At 37.0% G+C, this 19,558-nt stretch overlaps 1 protein-coding gene across 6 annotated transcripts; it reads left to right on the forward strand.

Annotated features, from left to right (window-relative positions):
• Positions 1 to 4,336: 4,336 nt before the first annotated feature.
• LOC138705989 (uncharacterized) lies at positions 4,337 to 19,012 on the forward strand. 6 transcript variants are annotated; one of them, XM_069834846.1, is made up of 5 exons: positions 4,337 to 4,567; positions 7,785 to 7,836; positions 7,999 to 8,271; positions 11,466 to 12,055; positions 18,408 to 19,012. In XM_069834846.1, the coding sequence occupies exons 3-5, from the start codon at positions 8,020 to 8,022 to the stop codon at positions 18,790 to 18,792; spliced, it is 1,227 nt and encodes a 408-aa protein (XP_069690947.1). In that variant the 5' UTR covers positions 4,337 to 4,567; positions 7,785 to 7,836; positions 7,999 to 8,019; the 3' UTR covers positions 18,793 to 19,012. The 6 variants fall into 6 exon arrangements, with proteins under 6 accessions (XP_069690947.1, XP_069690945.1, XP_069690948.1 ...); XM_069834847.1 differs by lacking the exon at positions 4,337 to 4,567 and adding an exon at positions 6,155 to 6,562; XM_069834848.1 differs by lacking the exon at positions 4,337 to 4,567 and adding an exon at positions 6,712 to 7,108.
• The last annotated feature ends 546 nt before the right edge of the window (positions 19,013 to 19,558 follow it).

A 19,558-nucleotide genomic window follows, 5' to 3' on the forward strand; every position in this document is an offset into this window, starting at 1 on the left:
GTGCTAGGTGACTTACTTGCAAGAATTGTGACAGAAGATGAAACATGGCTCCACCATTTTGGACCGGAAACAGAGGCAGACAATGGAGTGGCATCATGCAAATTCACCAAAGAAATAGAAATTCGAAAGTGCACCTTCGGCAGGAAAAGTTATGGCTACTGTGTTTTTCGATTCAGAAGGACTCTTGCTTGTGGACATCATGCCACACGGAACCACCATTAATTCTGACGCGTATGTGGCAACTCTCAAGAAACTTCAAGCTCGACTGAGTCGTGTTCGACGACATCGGGAGAAGCAGAATGTTCTGCTATTGCACGACAATGCACAGCCATATGTCAGTCACAAGACCGCAGACCAGATCAGAAAATTCGGATAGACAACACTGAAACACCCGCCTTACAGTCCTGAACTGGCACCGTGCGATTACCATCTCTTTGGTAAACTGAAGGATCCCTTCGCGGAACGATGTTAGAAGATGTGCAAGCTGCTAAAGAGTGGCTCAAACGTGTTGGTCCAGACTTTTACCGTGCTGGTCTACAGGCCCTCGTTCCTAGGTTACGTAAGGCAGTTGAAAGGGACGGGGATTATGTGGAAAAGTGACATTTTGTTCCTGAAGGATGTATCTACATTCTTTGAAAATAGCAAAGCTGTAGGATAAAAATATAATTTTTAAACAAATGTTATGCATTATGTTTGGAGTTACCCTAGTAATATAGGCTATAGTAAAGTCCGTAATAAAAGTGTTCATACTTTCAGGGCAAAGAAGATCCCCTTTCAATTTCAGTTTTTACTTTGATTTCATTCTTATTATGTGTTGATATGTATTTCTATGTTTTCTTGCTATGTATATTAGACGGAATTACTATGTTTGAAGTATTGTAACAATAAATGAGAATTTCATTTGGTTTTAATGAATTTTTCCACAATTCTTCTACCTCTCACGAAATTATCAATGTAATATCACGAAATTACCAAGGTTATCACGAAATAACCAACCTTTTAGCTTAAGTTGTAAATATGGTTTTTGGCACTTGTTCAAGAACGTGTCCAATCTTTTATGTCTCCAGATCTGTACAGCAAATTATCGTCTTTTAGATGAAAAAATCGGAATAAGGATATAATGATACATTTGCATTTTAAATTAATTTCCATGAAATTATCACGAAATTACCAATGTTTACCCTATCCGAACACCTACTGTCCGGATCACGTTTAAGTTCTGTTCTATATGGAATAGGGAGAGTTCTTGTAATTTTAATCCATTTAAAATTCTATTTTATTTGAATTTGAGTAACTTTTTTGTATTAAAAGCTGTTGGCCTATTATTGTCATTTTGCACTTTTAATACATGCAGTAGCTTAAAAATTATGATAATATAAAATTTGTATGTATAATATTACTCAATAAATCCATCCATCCATCCATCCATCCATTCATCCATTCATCCAACCATCTATCTACTTTTGTTTCTAGACTCTTTTCACATCAGACCCATTTATCCGGATTCCTGCATATTTCGATCATATTATCCCCGGATAATTGAACTACTACTACTGCTACTAATGCCACTACCAATAATAATAATAATAATAATAATAATAATAATAATAATAATAATTTTGCAGAAGACTTGTCGAATCGATATCTCACGTTCGAGAAACTCAAAATTCAGTTAACCATTCGATAGCGTTATAGAATAGATATCTCACGTTCGAGAAACATGGCAATAATGTACAAATTATTAAGTCATAATGCAAAATCCCATGAAACGTAATATAGATAACGGACGTCCTGTTCATTTGACACGCTACTGAGACCTAGCAGTTAAGAAGAATATCTATACCTTACCTATGTGTTGCAATAGCTTTTCAAATCCGCAGGTAAAACAAGGAACTGTATTTTAAGTAACGCATTCATGCATGCACTCTTATTAGTAGTACATTCCTCTTAGATCCAATATCTCACTCTGCTAAGAGACGACAAAAAAACCTTGGAGTTACACTGCGTTCTTTATCGAAAGCTGTTCACAGAGAGAGAGAAACATCACTGAGTTATGAGTATCAATAGTTTATGAACTCGTCTGAAGGGAAAAGTATACAGGAAATTTTTTTTTCTGTACTGATAACAACCTAGTAGACGCAGTGTTCCTCAAATCATTACAGTCCTATAAAATTAAAAGTTTTCACAGATTAATAGTATATTTCTGGCATTTCAGTATTGTCTTTGAACTATTACATTAATGAAACAACATGTTTCGTTGAGAAAAATTTAATTGTTAAGTCTTACCTGTGAAATATGTTGTGTTTAATTACAGAACCTACAACTTTGGGGACGTCTACATTTTGCATTGTGAAAAGTATTACACGAATACGTAATTCAATTAAACTTTATCAGTTAGGCTATATAAAAAAATGTAAAGGTATCCCCGTCACACATCATGAAGGCACTTGGTGGGCATGGAGGTAGAGCACCATGCTTTCCATGATCTCGGCACTTAAATGAATTGGTGTGGTCGGCACCACGCTCTGACCGCCTTTTACCCCCGGGAAACACCCGGTACTCAATTTTATACAAGGTTGTGTGAACCTGGGGGCCGTTCTGGAAGTCTGGCAACAAGAAAAATCCCGTCACCACTTGGGATCGAACCCCGGACCTTCCAGTCCGTAGCCAGCTGCTCTACCAACTGAGCTACCCGGCCGCCCCAAAAAATGTTTCAATTGACATTCTGTAATAATTAAAGAATTTATCTGAATATTCTCCCAAGTTCTGGTGCAGTTTATGAAGACACCTTTTTAGTAATTTTGTCTCACTTGGCCTATAGGGTAAGCCATCGGCGTAGCTCAAATGGCAGCGAGTTTACCTGCTGATCGAGAGTTGCGCTAGGGCGTGGGTTGGATTCTCGCTTAGGCTGATTACCTGGTTAGGTTTTTTCCGAGGTTTACCCCAGTCGGAAGGCGAATGTCAGGTAATATATAATGAATCCTCGGCCTCATCTCGCCAAATGTCATATCGCTATCATCAAGTCCATCGACGCTTACTAATTCAGTAATTTATACAGCATCGTTAAATAACAGAATTAAATTAAAGGTTGAGATAGCAAATAAAGTATGACTTAAGGCAAAGCCGACACTGGAAACATGTCCTATTTGCACACAACTGAGGAAAAACTAACTTCAAAGATTATTTTCTGCATAAAATCCTTAAAACTTAAGATAAACTTATTATTAGACGTTCGGCGATAAATGTCTTTTACATGAATTTCTTTTCTGTTCGATATATGTTTGTGAACGAATATTTTTCATATTTTTATCGCGTGTTTTGGATCTATGGATATATCAGCAGGTCGTTGCCACTACTATTCAGTTCCTGTTTCTATTGTGTGTTGTAGATGGCTTATGTTCATGCAACTGATTATAGAGTTTTGGTTAATGTTTATGATATTGCTGATTGAGACGGTGATGAATCATGGCATGTAAATCTCCAATCCGACATTAGTCTTTGTGACTGAGAGAAATCATGAAAAACTCCAGTCAGATTGGCCGGTCACGATGCTTGAACCCAGGACTTCCAGAATGCGAGTGTCAAACGCTACCGTCTGAGCATTTGACATTTTGTTATATGAAGAACGTGCGCATAAATCGGCTGATGTTGATTCAGTTTTTAGACAAAATTTAAAAAATATTTAACCGATGTGGAAGGGATTAAAAGTGGGGACAGTGGAAAAAGGCAAGACTTCTCTCATCACATTTACGTTGAGCAACTGCTCGGTATGTTAGAAGTTATTCACGTGTAATAGAAGCTAGCAAAGTTAAACTTATCTTTTTTTCCTAAACTTTGTTTTCATTGCCATTTTGTGATCTGATTTTCACTAATTAATGTCCACCTCATATTTTCTGCAAGTAAAAAATATTCAGTAATAGGGAGTCCATGGCTCAGTTATTTTAAAAAGAGGGAGTGCACAGTCCTCTTCAAATTAGGAAAACACTGGTTAAAGACATTAAGCGGTGGACTGACACATTGACACACAATAACAAAAATGGGCGCGAGTACACAGTGGTAAAAATATACAAAGAAGGAGTAATGTACTGACAGAAGGAAGGTGAGTACATACACTATACTTGTAATTTCCCGAGTAATTATCTATTTCAGATACGGTAACTAAAACAAGCGCTCTTTCACTATCTGTATTCAGAAAATGTATTGCGCAATATAACACAAGACTTCCATTCGTAAAAATTAATGAAATTCTTCAAGACGAGTTGGATCTTCGATCTGAGGCGCTTACATAATCAATTGTAACAGGATTTCCTTTCATCGCTGCTGTACTGACGTCACGCTTCACTGTGATTAAACTCCCGACACGAACACACTACAACGGATAATCTCTGAGAGCATCTCACTTCACGAATTTGATAATTCGCGCATACGTATCAGTGAGCAGTATACGAAAGATAAGGGCCCAATATAACAGTTCCTGTAGAAGTGAGTGAACAGCAATACTGGTAACATCGTAACAACGATTGCATTATTTTAGCAGCAAAAAGTGAAAAGTTCTTCCGATTCGAAGGTTAGTAAGACTTTATTGTAACATCAGTATACACACCAACAGTTCTGAATTTTAATACTGTGGTAATGACGGCGATATGCTGGTGATAGTAGTAGCATTGGCGACTAAGAGCGATAGCAGTAACGGTAACAAGGTGGTGACTTTAGTAGCAGTGGCGACGAAGATGGTGACGGTAGTAGCGATTACAAGATGGCGATAATAGCAGTGACAGATGATGATAGTATCTGTAACAAGATGATGACAGTAACGGCGAGAAGAAGGTGATTTCAGTAGTGGTAGTAAGATGTAGATGCTGGTAACAGTTACAAGATGGCAATGATAGCAGTGACAAGATGATAGTAGCTTTAACAAGATGGTGATGACAGTAGTAGAGAAAGTGATTGCAGTAGTGGTAATAAAATGGTAGTAGCAGTTACAAGATGACGATAATAGCAGTGACAAGATGATGATAGTAGCTGTAACAAGACGGTGATGACAGTAGCGGCGACAAGATGATTTCAGTAGTGGTAGTAATATGGTGATGGTAGTAACTGTGGTTAGATAGTGACTGCAGTAGAACTGATAAGATGGTGATTGTAGTAGAGGTGGCAAGATGATGATTGCAATAGATTTATTTGGCATGGAGTGGAATTGTTTGTTGCTCACATTGTTGTCGCTGTAGTGATGAAATATAATTCTGTCGATAATTAATTTTTCCGGAATATTCCTTAATAAGACTGATGAAACATAATGTGCTTGCTGTAGGGGGAATATACGTCCCGAATTTTTCGGGAGAAACTCGCATTTTGAAACTTTTTAAATTAATCTAATTTTTTTTTTCGTTAATCATCGTATGTCTATTTCTTAAATCAGGTTTTTGATGGTTTCGATAATCGCTGATATGTTGCCCGTGCTGCCATCTAGATTATAAAATTTACCATTTGGATTTATACCGAAAAATTTGTGCCGGAAACATTTATTGACGCGAATTATCACTTCTCCGTTTCTCCCACTCCTATGTCCCTAAATATTCTGAAATGTGTCACATTTTTGACACTCCTATCCCTCATTCTTCACATACGGAGGTGGTCACCCTGGTTTGCTGTGGATTTGTTTCTTGTCACAATCTCGCATGGGAAAAACTTTAACCGTTGAATTCTTCCAGCGTCCGTGAAAAATCCTCTCCTTAAACACTCGTAGGTCTATATAGTATTGAATGGAAGATTTGGGTTTGCTGAGTGCGCATGTTTCAAAATAGAGAGTTTTCGCATCCTCGTCGGACGCTAAACGGCTAAGAGATATTTTGACCTCATTGATAAAAGAGCCAATCAGAGTCATTCATCTCACGTTATTTCAATAGCGCACCCGCTATCTCTAGGCGGATAAAGTGGAAGTGAATGAAGTTTACTTTAGGCCTAATTCGGTGGTAAAACATGACATCTCGATTGAGGTTTACCACTCTGGATGATATTCATCTACTCAGAACAGTCCAAGATGAATAAATTATTCAGGCCGAAGTACAAGAAGACTGGACTCTTATCTGTGCATTTATCTTTACTTAACAACTCTGTTACGTTGTTCACTTCATTTTCGGCGCAACGATGTTATTCACAAGCACTCATGCGTCAAGGCATCGTCAATCTTTGCTAGAGATTACACAAATTCGATTCCAATGTTCGCGTATATACTATCAACTGGAAAACTCGAACTACACGAGTAAGGTTTTTCACTAGAACACAAAGCAAGCACTCATGAGGTATTTTTCCTTCTCTCTAATACATACATAAGGTTTCTCCTTCGGCCAGTGCCTGCTACATGCAACATGTTCGGGTAACGATTCAAGAGGCCGGCCAAGCGCTTCAATAATATTACATGTGGATATTTCTAAACGATTACTTACAAATATCTGTGATAATACTAGACTGTGACATCCTGACATATAAATATCTATGACTTTTAACGGTGATTGTGTCACACCGATAAAAATACAGATGAAATATCCAAGATCAATGAAATGTGAGTATGATTTCTCTAATCACTTGGTAAATACTGAATACCGGTACTTTTGTTTACAACCTTGAAAAGTAATTTTAAAGATACGATGGGAATTAACGTCATTGGTGACGTAAGTTATTACGTTTTACGTTAAAAGACGAAGTACTGTTACCGATAATCGGTAGTGGAGTCGTGCGGTATATTGTAGTTATTTTGACATTTGATGTTTGAACGATTTTGACGTTTGAAAGTTCGTTGGTTCATAAGCATGTGATCGGCTGATTACTTGGTTCTCTTTAGCTCAAAATTTGACGAGTGTACAAAGTTGTTTTACTTTTTGAATGCTCTAAGGAATTATTGCATCGTAATACCTGAAAGATTTTGTATTTTATGGAATGAATTGTGTTAAGTGTAAGATAAAAATTTGAAAGCGATCTGAGAAACGCAACTATCGCTACGGAATTATTTGTGTTGTTTGTGGAAAGAGGGCAGCTACTACGAAAAATACAAAGTTTGGTTGTTGTATGTTTTCTATTGAATAGAATATTTCATTGATTTAACTTATGCGTAAGTATAAAGTTGAGTATACTCGTACATTGGAAATCGCTTGTTCTAAAGTTGATTTAAATATTAATACATTCTGTGATGATGTCTGTGATTTTGAATTTTGTTGTGGTTGAGTATTTTTCTTAATTTCTTATGCACTTCTAACTTTTGCTTTGTGTGAAATGGATGACCGTGACATCAATGTTGACGTTGCGAAAGTTTTTGTGCTCTATATGGTGGTTATAATGAATTAATTTGATATAGTCGCCACACTCGTAAGAAATGTTATGGGAACTACAGAATTTATGGTAAATATCTATAAGTACTAGTTCTGTCATTTCGAGAAAACTACATTCCAAAAATCCCCCGATTTTTTCCCCAAGAAATGAAAAAAACTGTGAAAAAATTAGCGGAAAACGTTAAAATTTGAAATAACTTAAAAATATATAAAAATTCCCAACTTTCTCAAGTAAATTCAAAACACAAAAAATTCGCAAGAACAAAACACTTTAAATATAGACAAATTCAAAGTTATATTTCAGAAGAAGAATTATTTTTTAAAGATTTAGTAATTTTTAATAGCTCTGTTTCAGTAACAGGAACAAAAACGTATAAAAAGGTGGGTATAGGATAATATTATCAAAATTATTATTCTGCATTTACATTAGCATAATTATTCTGCGATCATTTGTTTCAGTACAACCTGCACCCAATATCTCCTCTTGCAGTATTGCTATCTAAAATCGAAGGTAGGCTACAGGTTGTTTATTGTATTAATCAATATGTAGCCTATTTCAGTTATATTTCAGGATAAAAATTTAATAAAATCTTCTCCCTTAATTACAATTAGTGGTAACAGAATTTCAGTTTAGAATTAAGCGATTTAATATATCACACATAATTTATTCCAGGTAAAATCATACTAAGACATCATGACAAGCAACTACGAGACCTGTAAGCCGGAATGGATGAGTAATTCTTTCTTTGAGAACGCTCTGAGATCTGCAGAAGGAGACAACATTACAGTAATTTCTACCGAGGTGAAGGCAGCGACAGCAGCTGGAGATCATTATGGAAGTAACATGTACAGAGTCGTTGTCAAATTTAGGCATGGGACTAAGATAGAAGAAATATCTGTCATCGTTAAAGTTTCAAAGCAGGAGTCCCAAGGAATAATTGCTAAGGTATTTTCATTTACTATACGAGGATAACTGAATTGAAATTGTTTTCCGCTTTAAGTTCAAAGGTTACTTTCTCCATGCAATATACTTTGCCGGCAGATTGATCTTTTACGTGTATTCTACTGTACTTACAAATTGATTATTGTATTTTTTCTGTCAATACTTCATGGTGTCTATTGTAAGATTAATCGATCAAATATATTTAATCGAATAACTGAGTCGATTAAAATTAATCGGTTGCAGTTGATATTAATTATTATTATTTTGTTATACAAACTCATACTAAAAATTCAGACAATATTTTTCTCTCGCAAATTGCTTACTTAAAAGCACAATATTACTCTTATTTTCTAACTGTAGCTAAATCAGGTAGCGTAGGGAAAATCTTTGCACAAACACTTCAGAAATAGGTTGAGATATGAGGATAGTGACCTAGCCTACCTCTATTGAAAGTTGAAACACAATGCGAAATCCTTATTAAGTTTTATGGCTTTCCAAGAAAACTTCCACCTGTTGTCAGCTCATTTTCTTAGCATATGAAATACATACTTTTCTGAGACTGATCCCCCCCTCATCCTTTATAAAATAGCCATGTCTACACTGTGTGAAAGTAAGAGCATAACTACCTCCTTCTCTTTCTAAAATCTGGTACCCTAATTCGATTACAATAGGCGCCAGACTTCTGTTTCGACCGCTGTAGTTTTGCAGTTGCAGTTTCTGTACTGAGTTTGTATATGAAGGTTGTGTGTTTAGTTTGATAAAAAAAAAGAATCAGTTTTCTGTGATTTGTGAACAGTGTAAACTCCATTATGCCATATGAGAATTTAAGAGGTAAATTCGGTGAAACGTTTGGATTTAAATTAGACGATCGTGGAGAAGTGTTTGACAGAAAAAAAGTTTTTTCGTGTTTAGTGATGCAGGAAACATTGTTATTAAACGTACAGCTGCACTTAATTCGGAGCCTGTGAATGCACTCACATGTATAAAATCATGGATGAAGCAGTATTAACTAAGCGAGTCTTCATATGTTTTGTTATTTATGTTTGTCTAAAAAATTCCGGAGAAATTGGCACAATAAATTATAAGCCTCATAATAAATATGTTAGTAAGTAATTAAAATAGTTATTTTGTAATACAACGATACAATATATACAGATATACAACATGTAATACTTATGATTATCACCGAACACAAGTTAAATTTAACAATAATTGTATCGATTAATCGATTAAATTTAAATAGTTAATGGATTAAATAATTTGATCGATCAACAGCACTAATATATAGACACACACACGAGGGTCATTTCGTAAATAATGCACAGGTTGGTTGAGCTGTGAAGTCGAAAATGCAACACCAACGAAAATTATGTCAGTGTTTCGTTCACAGCATACTCTGTGTGTAGTGAGTAACGAGAGCTAGAAATGGAACCTACATGTATCTCAGGTATTGTGACGATTGAAGGTCAAAGATCGTACATTAAGATCGTATCTTTACGTGGCAAAAAAATTAATTTTACTGTGATTTCAAGTACGGCTCTAAGTGTTTAATCCACATTTCATGAATAACAATAATTCGAAAAAAAATAAATAAATACAAATAAAAACGAAGTTCGACCTTCAACATCGAATCTTTGTTTCCACAAGTTTGCAGCAATGTTCAGGCGTTTTTGCTTCTGTTCAGAATTCAAACTGTGAAGGACCATTGGCGTAGAAGTTTGTCTCTTCTTCAAATCATTTGTTAAAAAACTACATGCTGAAGTTGTTGGAATCCCCATAGCTTCTGAAAGTTTCTCACACGTCGTTAAGCGATCTTCTTCAAGAGCATACGCCACAAGTTTCATACTACAGTGTGTCCATTTGTTGTTTTCGGCGTGCCTGGTCTATGCTGATACGACCAGACCGAAAACTAGAAGCCCAACGAGAAACTGTACTGTGATCCACTATAAATCATCACAACCTCCAATCAAAGCAGTGTGGATTTTGTGGCGTTTCTATCACGTAAAGATTCCATTTTTGATTGTCAATCGTCACAGTACCCGAGACACGTCTAGGCTCTATTTCTAGCTCTCTTTAACTAAGGCAGAGTATGCAGCGTTTCTCTTCCTTAAGTCTTCAACTGCAACTGACGTAATTTTCATCCACATCACAGTTCTACCAACCTGTGCATGATTTATGAAATGACCCTCGCGTGTGTGTGTGTGTGTGTGTGTGTGTGTGTATATACATACGCACACAAAGAAACAGGGAAAGAGACATATTTAGACACAGAATAAGAGAAGAACATACACAGAAACAGTCACAGAGAAAAGGGCAGAGTTAGACAGACACAAAGAAAGGGACAAAGTTAGATAGACACAGAAAAAGAAAGACACAAACACACAACAGAGGGACAGACACAGAAAAAAGGGAGTTAGACAGAGAAAGAGAAAGCCACAGGACAGAGAGAGAGAGAGAAACATAGGATAGATTTAGACACACAAAAAGAAAGCCAAGGACACAAGACAAACACAGACACAGAGAAAGGAATAGAGTTAGACGCAGAAAAAGAAAGGCACACACAGAACAAAGAGAGATAGACATAGAAAAGAAAGACAACGTCACGAGGACATATAGAGAGACGCAGAGAAAGGGACAGAGTTTGACAGACACAGAAAAAGAGAGGCAGACACAGGACAGAGAGATAATGAAAAAAGGAAGACAAAAAAAGAGAAATAAAGACACAGGGACAGAGAGAGATAGATAAATAAAAAGGAGACAGAGGCGGCGGAAAAGAGAGAGACAAGGATAAAGGGATAATAGGGAATTGAAAAAGACAGACACAGGAACAAGAACACACGTAGAGAGACACAGGATGAGAGAAATGCACAGACACAAGGACAGTGTGATCACTTGCTTTGAAGAGAATCTCGTATAATACATATTTCACGACTGCATGCAACTCGACACCACGATACAAATGACCAAGTTACTATAATTTTATTACCATTTATTTTATCACCCCAAATTACAATACATTAAGCTGTATTGCAATAAGCAAAGACCCATACATAATAGGTAATGTGTACTTACAAAATACTACAAAAAAAACTGCAATTGGAATTCGCGTCTATAACAGAGAGAAAAATTAAAATTTAACCAGAGAAAGCATTTGTGGTATGTTTCTGTGAAATGAATTAATTTTGTTACTGTTTCAGATGATGTCAGTGAGAAATTTATTCGACCAGGAAACGGCTGCTTTCTCCATCATGTTCCCGGCAATGTACAAATTATTGGATGAAGTTCCTTCGTTAAACAATCAACCATTTTCTGCAAAATATTTATATTCTGATTCGCATGAAACCGCTTCGTCAATAGTATTGGAAGATCTGAAAGTTAAAGGCTTCCGACTTGCAGACAACAGAACATCTGGTTTGGACGTGAAGCACTGCCTCCTCGTCATGAGAACGATTGCACGTTATCATGCAGCCTCTCTAGTTCAGTACCAAAAAGATCCCACAATTTTTGAACCATTAATGGATAACGTATTTTCTATAGATAAGGATAATGGACTGAAGGAATTGTTTGAAGGAAATATTAGCAGAGTTGCAAAAGAAGTGGACACATGGCCAGAATATAAAGACACGTTAGCTAAAAGGCTATACAACCTCCGTGACACAACGATGGAAAAATGGCGTCTGGGATACACCCGAAATGGGGAATTCAATGTTCTATGTCATGGAGATCTATGGCTTAACAACTTGATGTTTCGCTACTCAGGGGACACTGCAGAAATTGAGGATTTCAGGTTAGTTGTTCATTGTGAAACAAGTAATAAGCAGGGGCGAATGCTGGGTCACGAAAGTTAGGCTTGCTCTTTTACTGATGGGGGAAGATGGGAGGATATAATTCATCTGGTTTGCTAACTTTTCGTGTCTTGTAATAGACAATGTTAAAGTTTTTAATTGTCAAATCCACTTTTACACCATACACCGTTATCTTTAGAAAATAACAAACACGGCCAACAAAACAGTTTATTCAGTTTTTTCGACCCTGCCAACCAATGCGTATTGTTGCATTGAGATGCACTGAACGAGCGCGCATATTCTCTATTTTTCTCCTTATGCTGTCTTTTTAAATCTGGGAGCCCTGGACATGGTCTGCCGTTCTTTATAATGTCGGTCTTCGATTGAATAGTCCTCCAGGAAAATGGATTTGGTAATAAAGTTTCAATAACACACATTTCCGAACTCATTGCAACACTTCAAATTAACGTTTAAGAACTAATAATACATGCAGCAGCTAACATATGCATTCCGCTCATAAAATTACATTACAATCGCAAATCACAGCACATTCACTGGTAAAAACTACTGCCAATCAGTGTTGCCAACTCGATTCTTAAACATCCGTTGAGAAGCCTTGCAGAAACCGCTAAATTGCTATATTGTCAATGTAAAATTATATTATTTTGCCGCTGTGAGTGCTAAAAATACCCGCTAAATCCCTAGATCAGCAATACAAGTTTCATCAATTTTACCCGCTAAACTAACGTCGAAAAACGCTAGATCTAGCGGAAAAACCGCTGAATTGGCAACACTGTTGCCATCTGTGTAACGTTAAATAGTCGGTGTAGCTCTCGGACCAGAGCCTCATACAGCATATAACAGAAGCATGTGCGACTGGGATGGATTAGGAGGAAGGCACTTGCGCGCGCATCAGATTCTCGCTGTTTCTACGTCTTTCCTGTAGCTCTGAGAAAAGAGCAAGCGTTGCGATCTTGCGGTGTGCAACCTGCGGATGGTATTATGCCTAGACATTATTACAAAAATCAAAATAAATTTTAATGTACGTAATCCCATTTTGAGAAATACACATTCTACGAAAATATTGGGCTTGCGCAGCAAGCATAGCATGCCCGGAGAAATCGCCCCTGGTAATAAGTATGTATATATCTGTGTATGTTTGTGTCTGTGTGTGTATACAGGGTGGAAGTGAAATAACCCTGCAGGTTTGCAGAGCGCATTGTTCATATTGAGTACCAACAACAAAAAAAAAAAGTCTAATACCATATTAGTGGGAAGTTTATAATTTTCTACACAAAATGTTTTTTTTTTCTCAAAAACTTTAACGTTGTCGTTGTAGATAATTACTGTGCATAGGATTTTGATTTCTGTCAATACCAATAGAGAATCTAATAAAGAATATTTATCATTTGTCTTATTTCAATAGAACGGACGGCTTTCGTGTAAATAAATTTAAAATTATTGCAAATTTGTTGTCTAACAAAGCTAGACGTGGCAACACTGATCAGCTGTTCTTGACTTCTTTCGATACGGGTAGTGGATAATTAGTAGTCCAGGTCGTCCTGTCCCAATATTACGTGATCCGCCGGTCTTAAGTGAAGTTTGTATTGCCATTCAACTTACAAGCAAACATTCTGATGGGGGCAAATTAAAAAAGTCATTTTTTTACCATATTAATAATGACAAAAGAAATGCTTATACAAATTTTGGCCACTCGACCGCAATTACTAGCACCGTAGGAAATAAGTTCGCCAGGGGTCGTTAACAGAAAGCAAACATAATTGGATTGGAGAATTTTTTTGAAACAGCCACAGCAATTGTTGAGCTATTTTTCAACATACACCCCACCGGAACTGAGACATTTGTCATATCATAGGGTCGACAGAGAGGTTCAGACTACTGTTAAATGCTGGTTCTGATCCCACGCGGCTGACTTCTATGATACAAGGATACAAAAATTTATACCATGGTATGACAAATGTCTCAATTACAGTGGAGGATGTGTTGACAAATAGCTCAACAATTGCTGTATCTGTTTCAATAAATCTTTCCATGCAATTATGATTTTTTTCTGTAAACTGCTGTAGGGAAAAATCACTTTCTGGACGGACTCGTAATTGTGGTGGAGTGACCAAAATTTGTATAAGCACTTCTTTCGATATTATTAACATAGTGGAAGAAAAAAAAAATGGCATAAACGTAATACGGCGAACGACAGTAGGGGAAATTATCCCCATCCGCGCCGCTCGGCACCTCGCTCGCATGCTCTCTCTCTCTACTGTCTCTCTCTACTATCTGTCCCGCTTCGATGGATCACTGCCTACCACAATGTAATACGTACGAACAGGGACGCATTAGACACCTACCACAATGTAATAAGTACAATCGATGGATCACTGCCTACCACAATGTAATAGGCATTAGACAACAGTCCACCACATGTAATAACACAACACAATACAATACACTCGTAATGACTAGCAAGAAGTCCATGCTCCTCAGCCCACCACATGTACTAACATAACACAAACAATGTAATGTGGTTTTTTCATTGAACAACACTCACCTGTTAACTTCGTACTGCCCTACTGTCCAATCAATGCACACCATCAGTTCGGCGCTAATTTCTTATTTTTCCCACAGGTTGGACACTCGTAATGACTAGCAAGTAGTCCATGCTCCTTACAGTACCTTATCGTATCCGCCTTCAAATTCTCCCTGCACAATTTGAGGAAGAAGTACACGTCTTCGGTACGGCTCATCACAACACGTGGTTCCGTCTGTACACGAAGCTGGACACGGACACAATGGAGCTCTACCAGCGAGCGTTAACACTTATGCCACCCCCGCAATCAACCCCTATCAAGTTACATTCACAAGCCCTCCACTTCTACCCTCGGTCATTGTCCCCAGCGCCATTCTTCTGCAATACGTTATGGCAGTTCCCTTCAACATAAATACATTCATTTTCCCTTCTATCCCCAACTCGCCTCGGTAGCCGAGAGGTCTAGAGCGTGACCAAAAAGCGTGCGTTTAGTTACGAACTTACTTGGATCAAACCTTACCCTCTGCGAAGTCATAAGAAAAAAAAAGAGAGAGAGAGAAAAGACAGGACGAAGTTCCTCTTTTGGTTTATAGATGTCGCATCTTTTTGTTCCACTTTCCTAAACTAGATGTCACCCCACCCTAAACCCCTGTTTCCACTCTTTCCCGCTAGAGTGTGTGGTGAGCTTGTAGGGGAAAAGTGGAAAGAGGTCGTGGGCGGAGCTTAGCGTTCGCCGTATTACGTTTTTCCCAAAAAAAATTAACTTTTTTATCTGCCCCCATCGGAATGTTTGCTTGTTAGCGTATCGCAACTAGCGTACCGTTATACGCGTGTATGCAGGAAGGTTTCCGGTAGGATATTTCTGTGGTGTTGGGGTAAAGGGGTATAAGTCATTTTTTTTTCCAGGTGAAATTTTGTTCCCCAGATGAACACACAAGTTAAATTATACAAGTGGGTGTGCAAAAATTAAAAGAATACTAGCAGTTGATGTGTTTTATTTGTGTAGAAAATTATTTGTAATAAGGGTTCCAAGTTTAATATTAATGTATCTCCGGACTCATTTTTATGACTTATCTCCCTTTACCCAAACACCACAGATTTAACCCCTTTCCGCATACTGGGACAGATATGGCAAATACCGGTTTTATATTCATATAACTTATAATATAAGCATATAATATTTCAAGCTGCATACTGGGACAGATATGGCACACTGTCAATAACTGGATTTGACCATATGCGACATCATTTGTGAAAGAGAGAACTACTTAAGTTATTCTAATATTAAACCAGTGTGTGTGAAACTGTCCCATACAGTAAGGAGTTAATACAAACTCAAGTGTTAGTTTAAAATAGCAAACATACGTGTCAAATTATTGTAAATAGTAAACTCGTTCCTTGAGAGTGTCAATTAAAATATTGTAACAACTAAAGTCAGTGAATAATTTCAAGGGAAAAATTCTTCCGGGGCGGGGTATCGACCCCTGGATCTTTCGCTTAGCGCACGAATGCTCTACCGACTGAGCTATCCAGGAACTACACCCGACACCGTCCCAATTTTTCCCTTTATATGCACATAACTGAAGTGGGCTGACAAGGCGCCAGAAACCCAACGTTTAACTGCACACACTCTCTGTGACTTGAATTGTTGTTGGGTCACTGGCTGAGAAGAAACTGCCTACTGAAGGATGTAGGCCTGCTGGAAGGAATGGTGAACGGGATAAGAGTTCGGGGTAGAAGAAGATATCAGATGATAGACGACATTAAGATATGAGGAAACAAAGAGTAAGGCAGAAAATAGGAGAGATTGGAGACATCTGGGTTTGCAGTGAAAGATCTACCCTTGAACAGAACACTAAATGAATGAAATGAACACAATCTCAAAACTTATAACATATTTTTAGTTTATTTTCATGTAATCTATTCCTCCTTTCAATGCGCAAGGGTTATATCGCTTCCACCCTGTATGTATGTATGTATGTATGTATGTATGTATGTATGTATGTATGTATGTATGTATGTATGTATGTATGTATTTTCGCTCGAGTAAAATAACTAATAACCACGCATTTCTCTATAATACCAGGTGATATTCGTATGCAAATATTATATGATGGATTATTTTAAGTAATTAATTGGGGAGTGGGTAGTGATGTCTGTGCGATTAAGGAATTTCAGTACTAAAGTTTTGTTCGTTATTTCTACGCTTTTAATATTCACAGTGTAATACAATAAATCATTCTGAATTCAGTGGTATAAAAGACAACTTATTAGTTTCTTATCCAAGTGCAAGAAACAAGGCCCTAACTGGTAACGTGTTTTCCCACTTTGCTTTAATATACCTCGATCTTCAGGTGCACATTATTTGCTACCGTCTTCACTCATATAACCAGTATTTTTTAAGTTATGAAGTGATGCATATTGTAAATTCTAAAATAAATTTTAGTCAAATATTTCTCCCTTAATGAAACAGAAAAATATTCAACGTCGACTATAGATTTTTGCAATTTTTTCAATACGTATGTATTTTTCCCGAATGTTATATGTATGATATGCTTAAACCCGTAGGTCTACGTACTTTGTAGTCGATAGGCTGCAAAAAGCACTGTAAAAATATCATACAAATAGACTCAGTTGTTTCAGAGAAAAATGCATTTAAGTTTGGAAAATAACATACGGAAAACCGCATTAAAAAAAGTATGAATTACATGGGCCGCCAAATTACAACAGACCATTATTAAAGGGCTGATCTGCAGAGATACCACTCACAGTATATATAGGTAAATTAGGGTCTGTTGGACAGTCGAGCATGGTGGACACTTTGTACTTTAACATTTACCTCGCCACTTGTGGGCACCACATTCTGCTAGAAGTCAATGACGGAAGTAGCCCTACTCGTGGCTACTTGCGTCACTGCCTTCTAGCAGAATGTGGTGCCCACAAGTGGCGAGGTAACATGTTAAAGTACAAAGTGTCCAACATGCCCGACTGTCCAACAGACCCTAATTTGCCCTATATATATATATTGTTTTAAAGAGCAAGTTTTGTCCTTTTTTTCACAACACAAAAAATCGGATTTTTTCCCCTAATCACTACCCCGTCTCCTTAAGTGTTATTTCTGTACAATTATTAGATGATGCATTATTCTAGTAGGCTAATTAATTTGAGCACATTAAATACACTAGGTTTACTGGATTACGCCCGAGTAGGAGCTTCTGCTCTTTCGGACTGCAATGCCTAATGTACCTGCAATCTAATGTAATAATTAAATAAATTTGAATTAAAAATGTGTAATGTTGGGATGACAGTGTGTCAAAGTTTTTCTTTCAGCTCGTGTTCGTGATGTAGAAGTATTTTCAACCAGAATGTAGATATTTCTTTAATGGTTAATATGTGTATTTATGTTTGTAGTTGTTTAGGAATTCCATGGCACGTATAAACAATTACACTGAAATGACAATATTATTTCGGACGAATTTCAGCTCAAAACTACTTCCATCACAATATCATCCAAATTCTTATCAACAAAAGCCTAAAGAGTACATCGATATAGTTGTTAGACTTTTAATTTTGCTAGTGCACGCAGTAACTAAGCCTTGCTAATTGAAAGCTACATGGTATCAACGGTCACAGTTTAGAATTCCACATAGAGAATGTGTATGTGGTCTTTGTCAACATGATGGTCTTTAATATGTTTTGTAGTCACCATTTATGAGTATAATTACAATATATATTGCATTAGGATGAAGAATAGTGTAGGTCCATAAATGTTGAATAATTTCATTATTAACTGCTCTTTTTTTTTTCAGATTTGTTGACTTCCAGTTAACTTACTGGACATCGCCGGCTGTGGATTTGCACTATTTTATGTATACAAGTGCCTCAGCTGAAGCACTTGAACATTCTGAGCTGTTGATACAGGAGTATTATAACACACTCTGCGAGATCCTCACACTGTTGAAGCATCCACAACTTCAGCCAACCATGAGTATGATTAATGAAGAGTTAGAGAAGAGGGGTTTCTTCGCAGTGCTCTGTAGCATCGTGGTGCGTAGCGTCGTTATGGTGGACAGGAGCAACTTTCGTGATGTTGACGGTTTGGTTGAAGAAAAGGAAGTTATTCACTTGACTGAGGAATACAAACGTTCATTGAAGAATTTATTATTTCTATTTGATGCAAGAGGATGGATATGAATTTGTAGATATTCTTAATGAGCCGTAAAACACCTGACATCCTAAATCTGGGACAATTTATTGAATGACAAGAATATCAATTTGTAAAATGACTTTCAACCTAATGTATGTGAGGAATAACAAAAAAGAATATGTCAAATTATTACTGTATTTTGTAACGAGATTTAAAGTACAAATGAGTAAAATACAGTGGAGAATTCTCCAAACTTTAAAAAGATAATGTATGTTCTGTTCATTTTATACTCTATTGAAAACTCGTAGTACAAAAGAAAATCTATAACTTACAGAATCAGTGTTTCAATAGTTCTCTAGATCCACGGGTGAAACACGTAGATACAGTTTAAATAATATATCCATACATTAGATTTGTCATCATAACGGCGGGAAACAGATATCCTATTTATTACGACGCTTTATCAACATCTTCGGTTATTTAGCGTCTGAATGAGATGAAGGTGAAAATTCCGGGGAAATGAGTCCGGGGTCCAGCACTGAAAGTTACCCAGCATTTGCTCATATTGGGTTGAGGGAAAACCCCGGAAAAAACCTCAACCAGGTAACTTGCCCCGACCGGAAATCAAACCCGGGTCACCTGGTTTCGCGCCCAGACGCGCTAACCGTTACTCCACAGGTGTGGACCAGTCTATCTTGTCCAAAAATTAAAAAAAAAATAATATTCACAAAACGTGGTAAATTTTAGATCAAATTTAGAGTTGAGAACGAAATTTGAACGTTGAGTTTTCTTTATTTTAAACAAAATGCAATA

Source organism: Periplaneta americana, chromosome 9, assembly GCF_040183065.1.
Source record: "Periplaneta americana isolate PAMFEO1 chromosome 9, P.americana_PAMFEO1_priV1, whole genome shotgun sequence".
NCBI lineage: Eukaryota > Metazoa > Arthropoda > Insecta > Blattodea > Blattidae > Periplaneta > Periplaneta americana.

What these genes read in the sequence shown, in the direction of transcription:
- LOC138705989 (XM_069834846.1), top strand. Translation starts at nt 8,020, where the DNA reads ATGACAAGCAACTACGAGACCTGTAAGCCGGAATGGATGAGTAATTCT. An exon ending in CCCAAGGAATAATTGCTAAG is followed by an intron (nt 8,272 to 11,465) that starts GTATTTTCATTT and finishes TTACTGTTTCAG; the next exon opens with ATGATGTCAGTGAGAAATTT. An exon ending in GCAGAAATTGAGGATTTCAG is followed by an intron (nt 12,056 to 18,407) that starts GTTAGTTGTTCA and finishes TTTTTTTTTCAG; the next exon opens with ATTTGTTGACTTCCAGTTAA.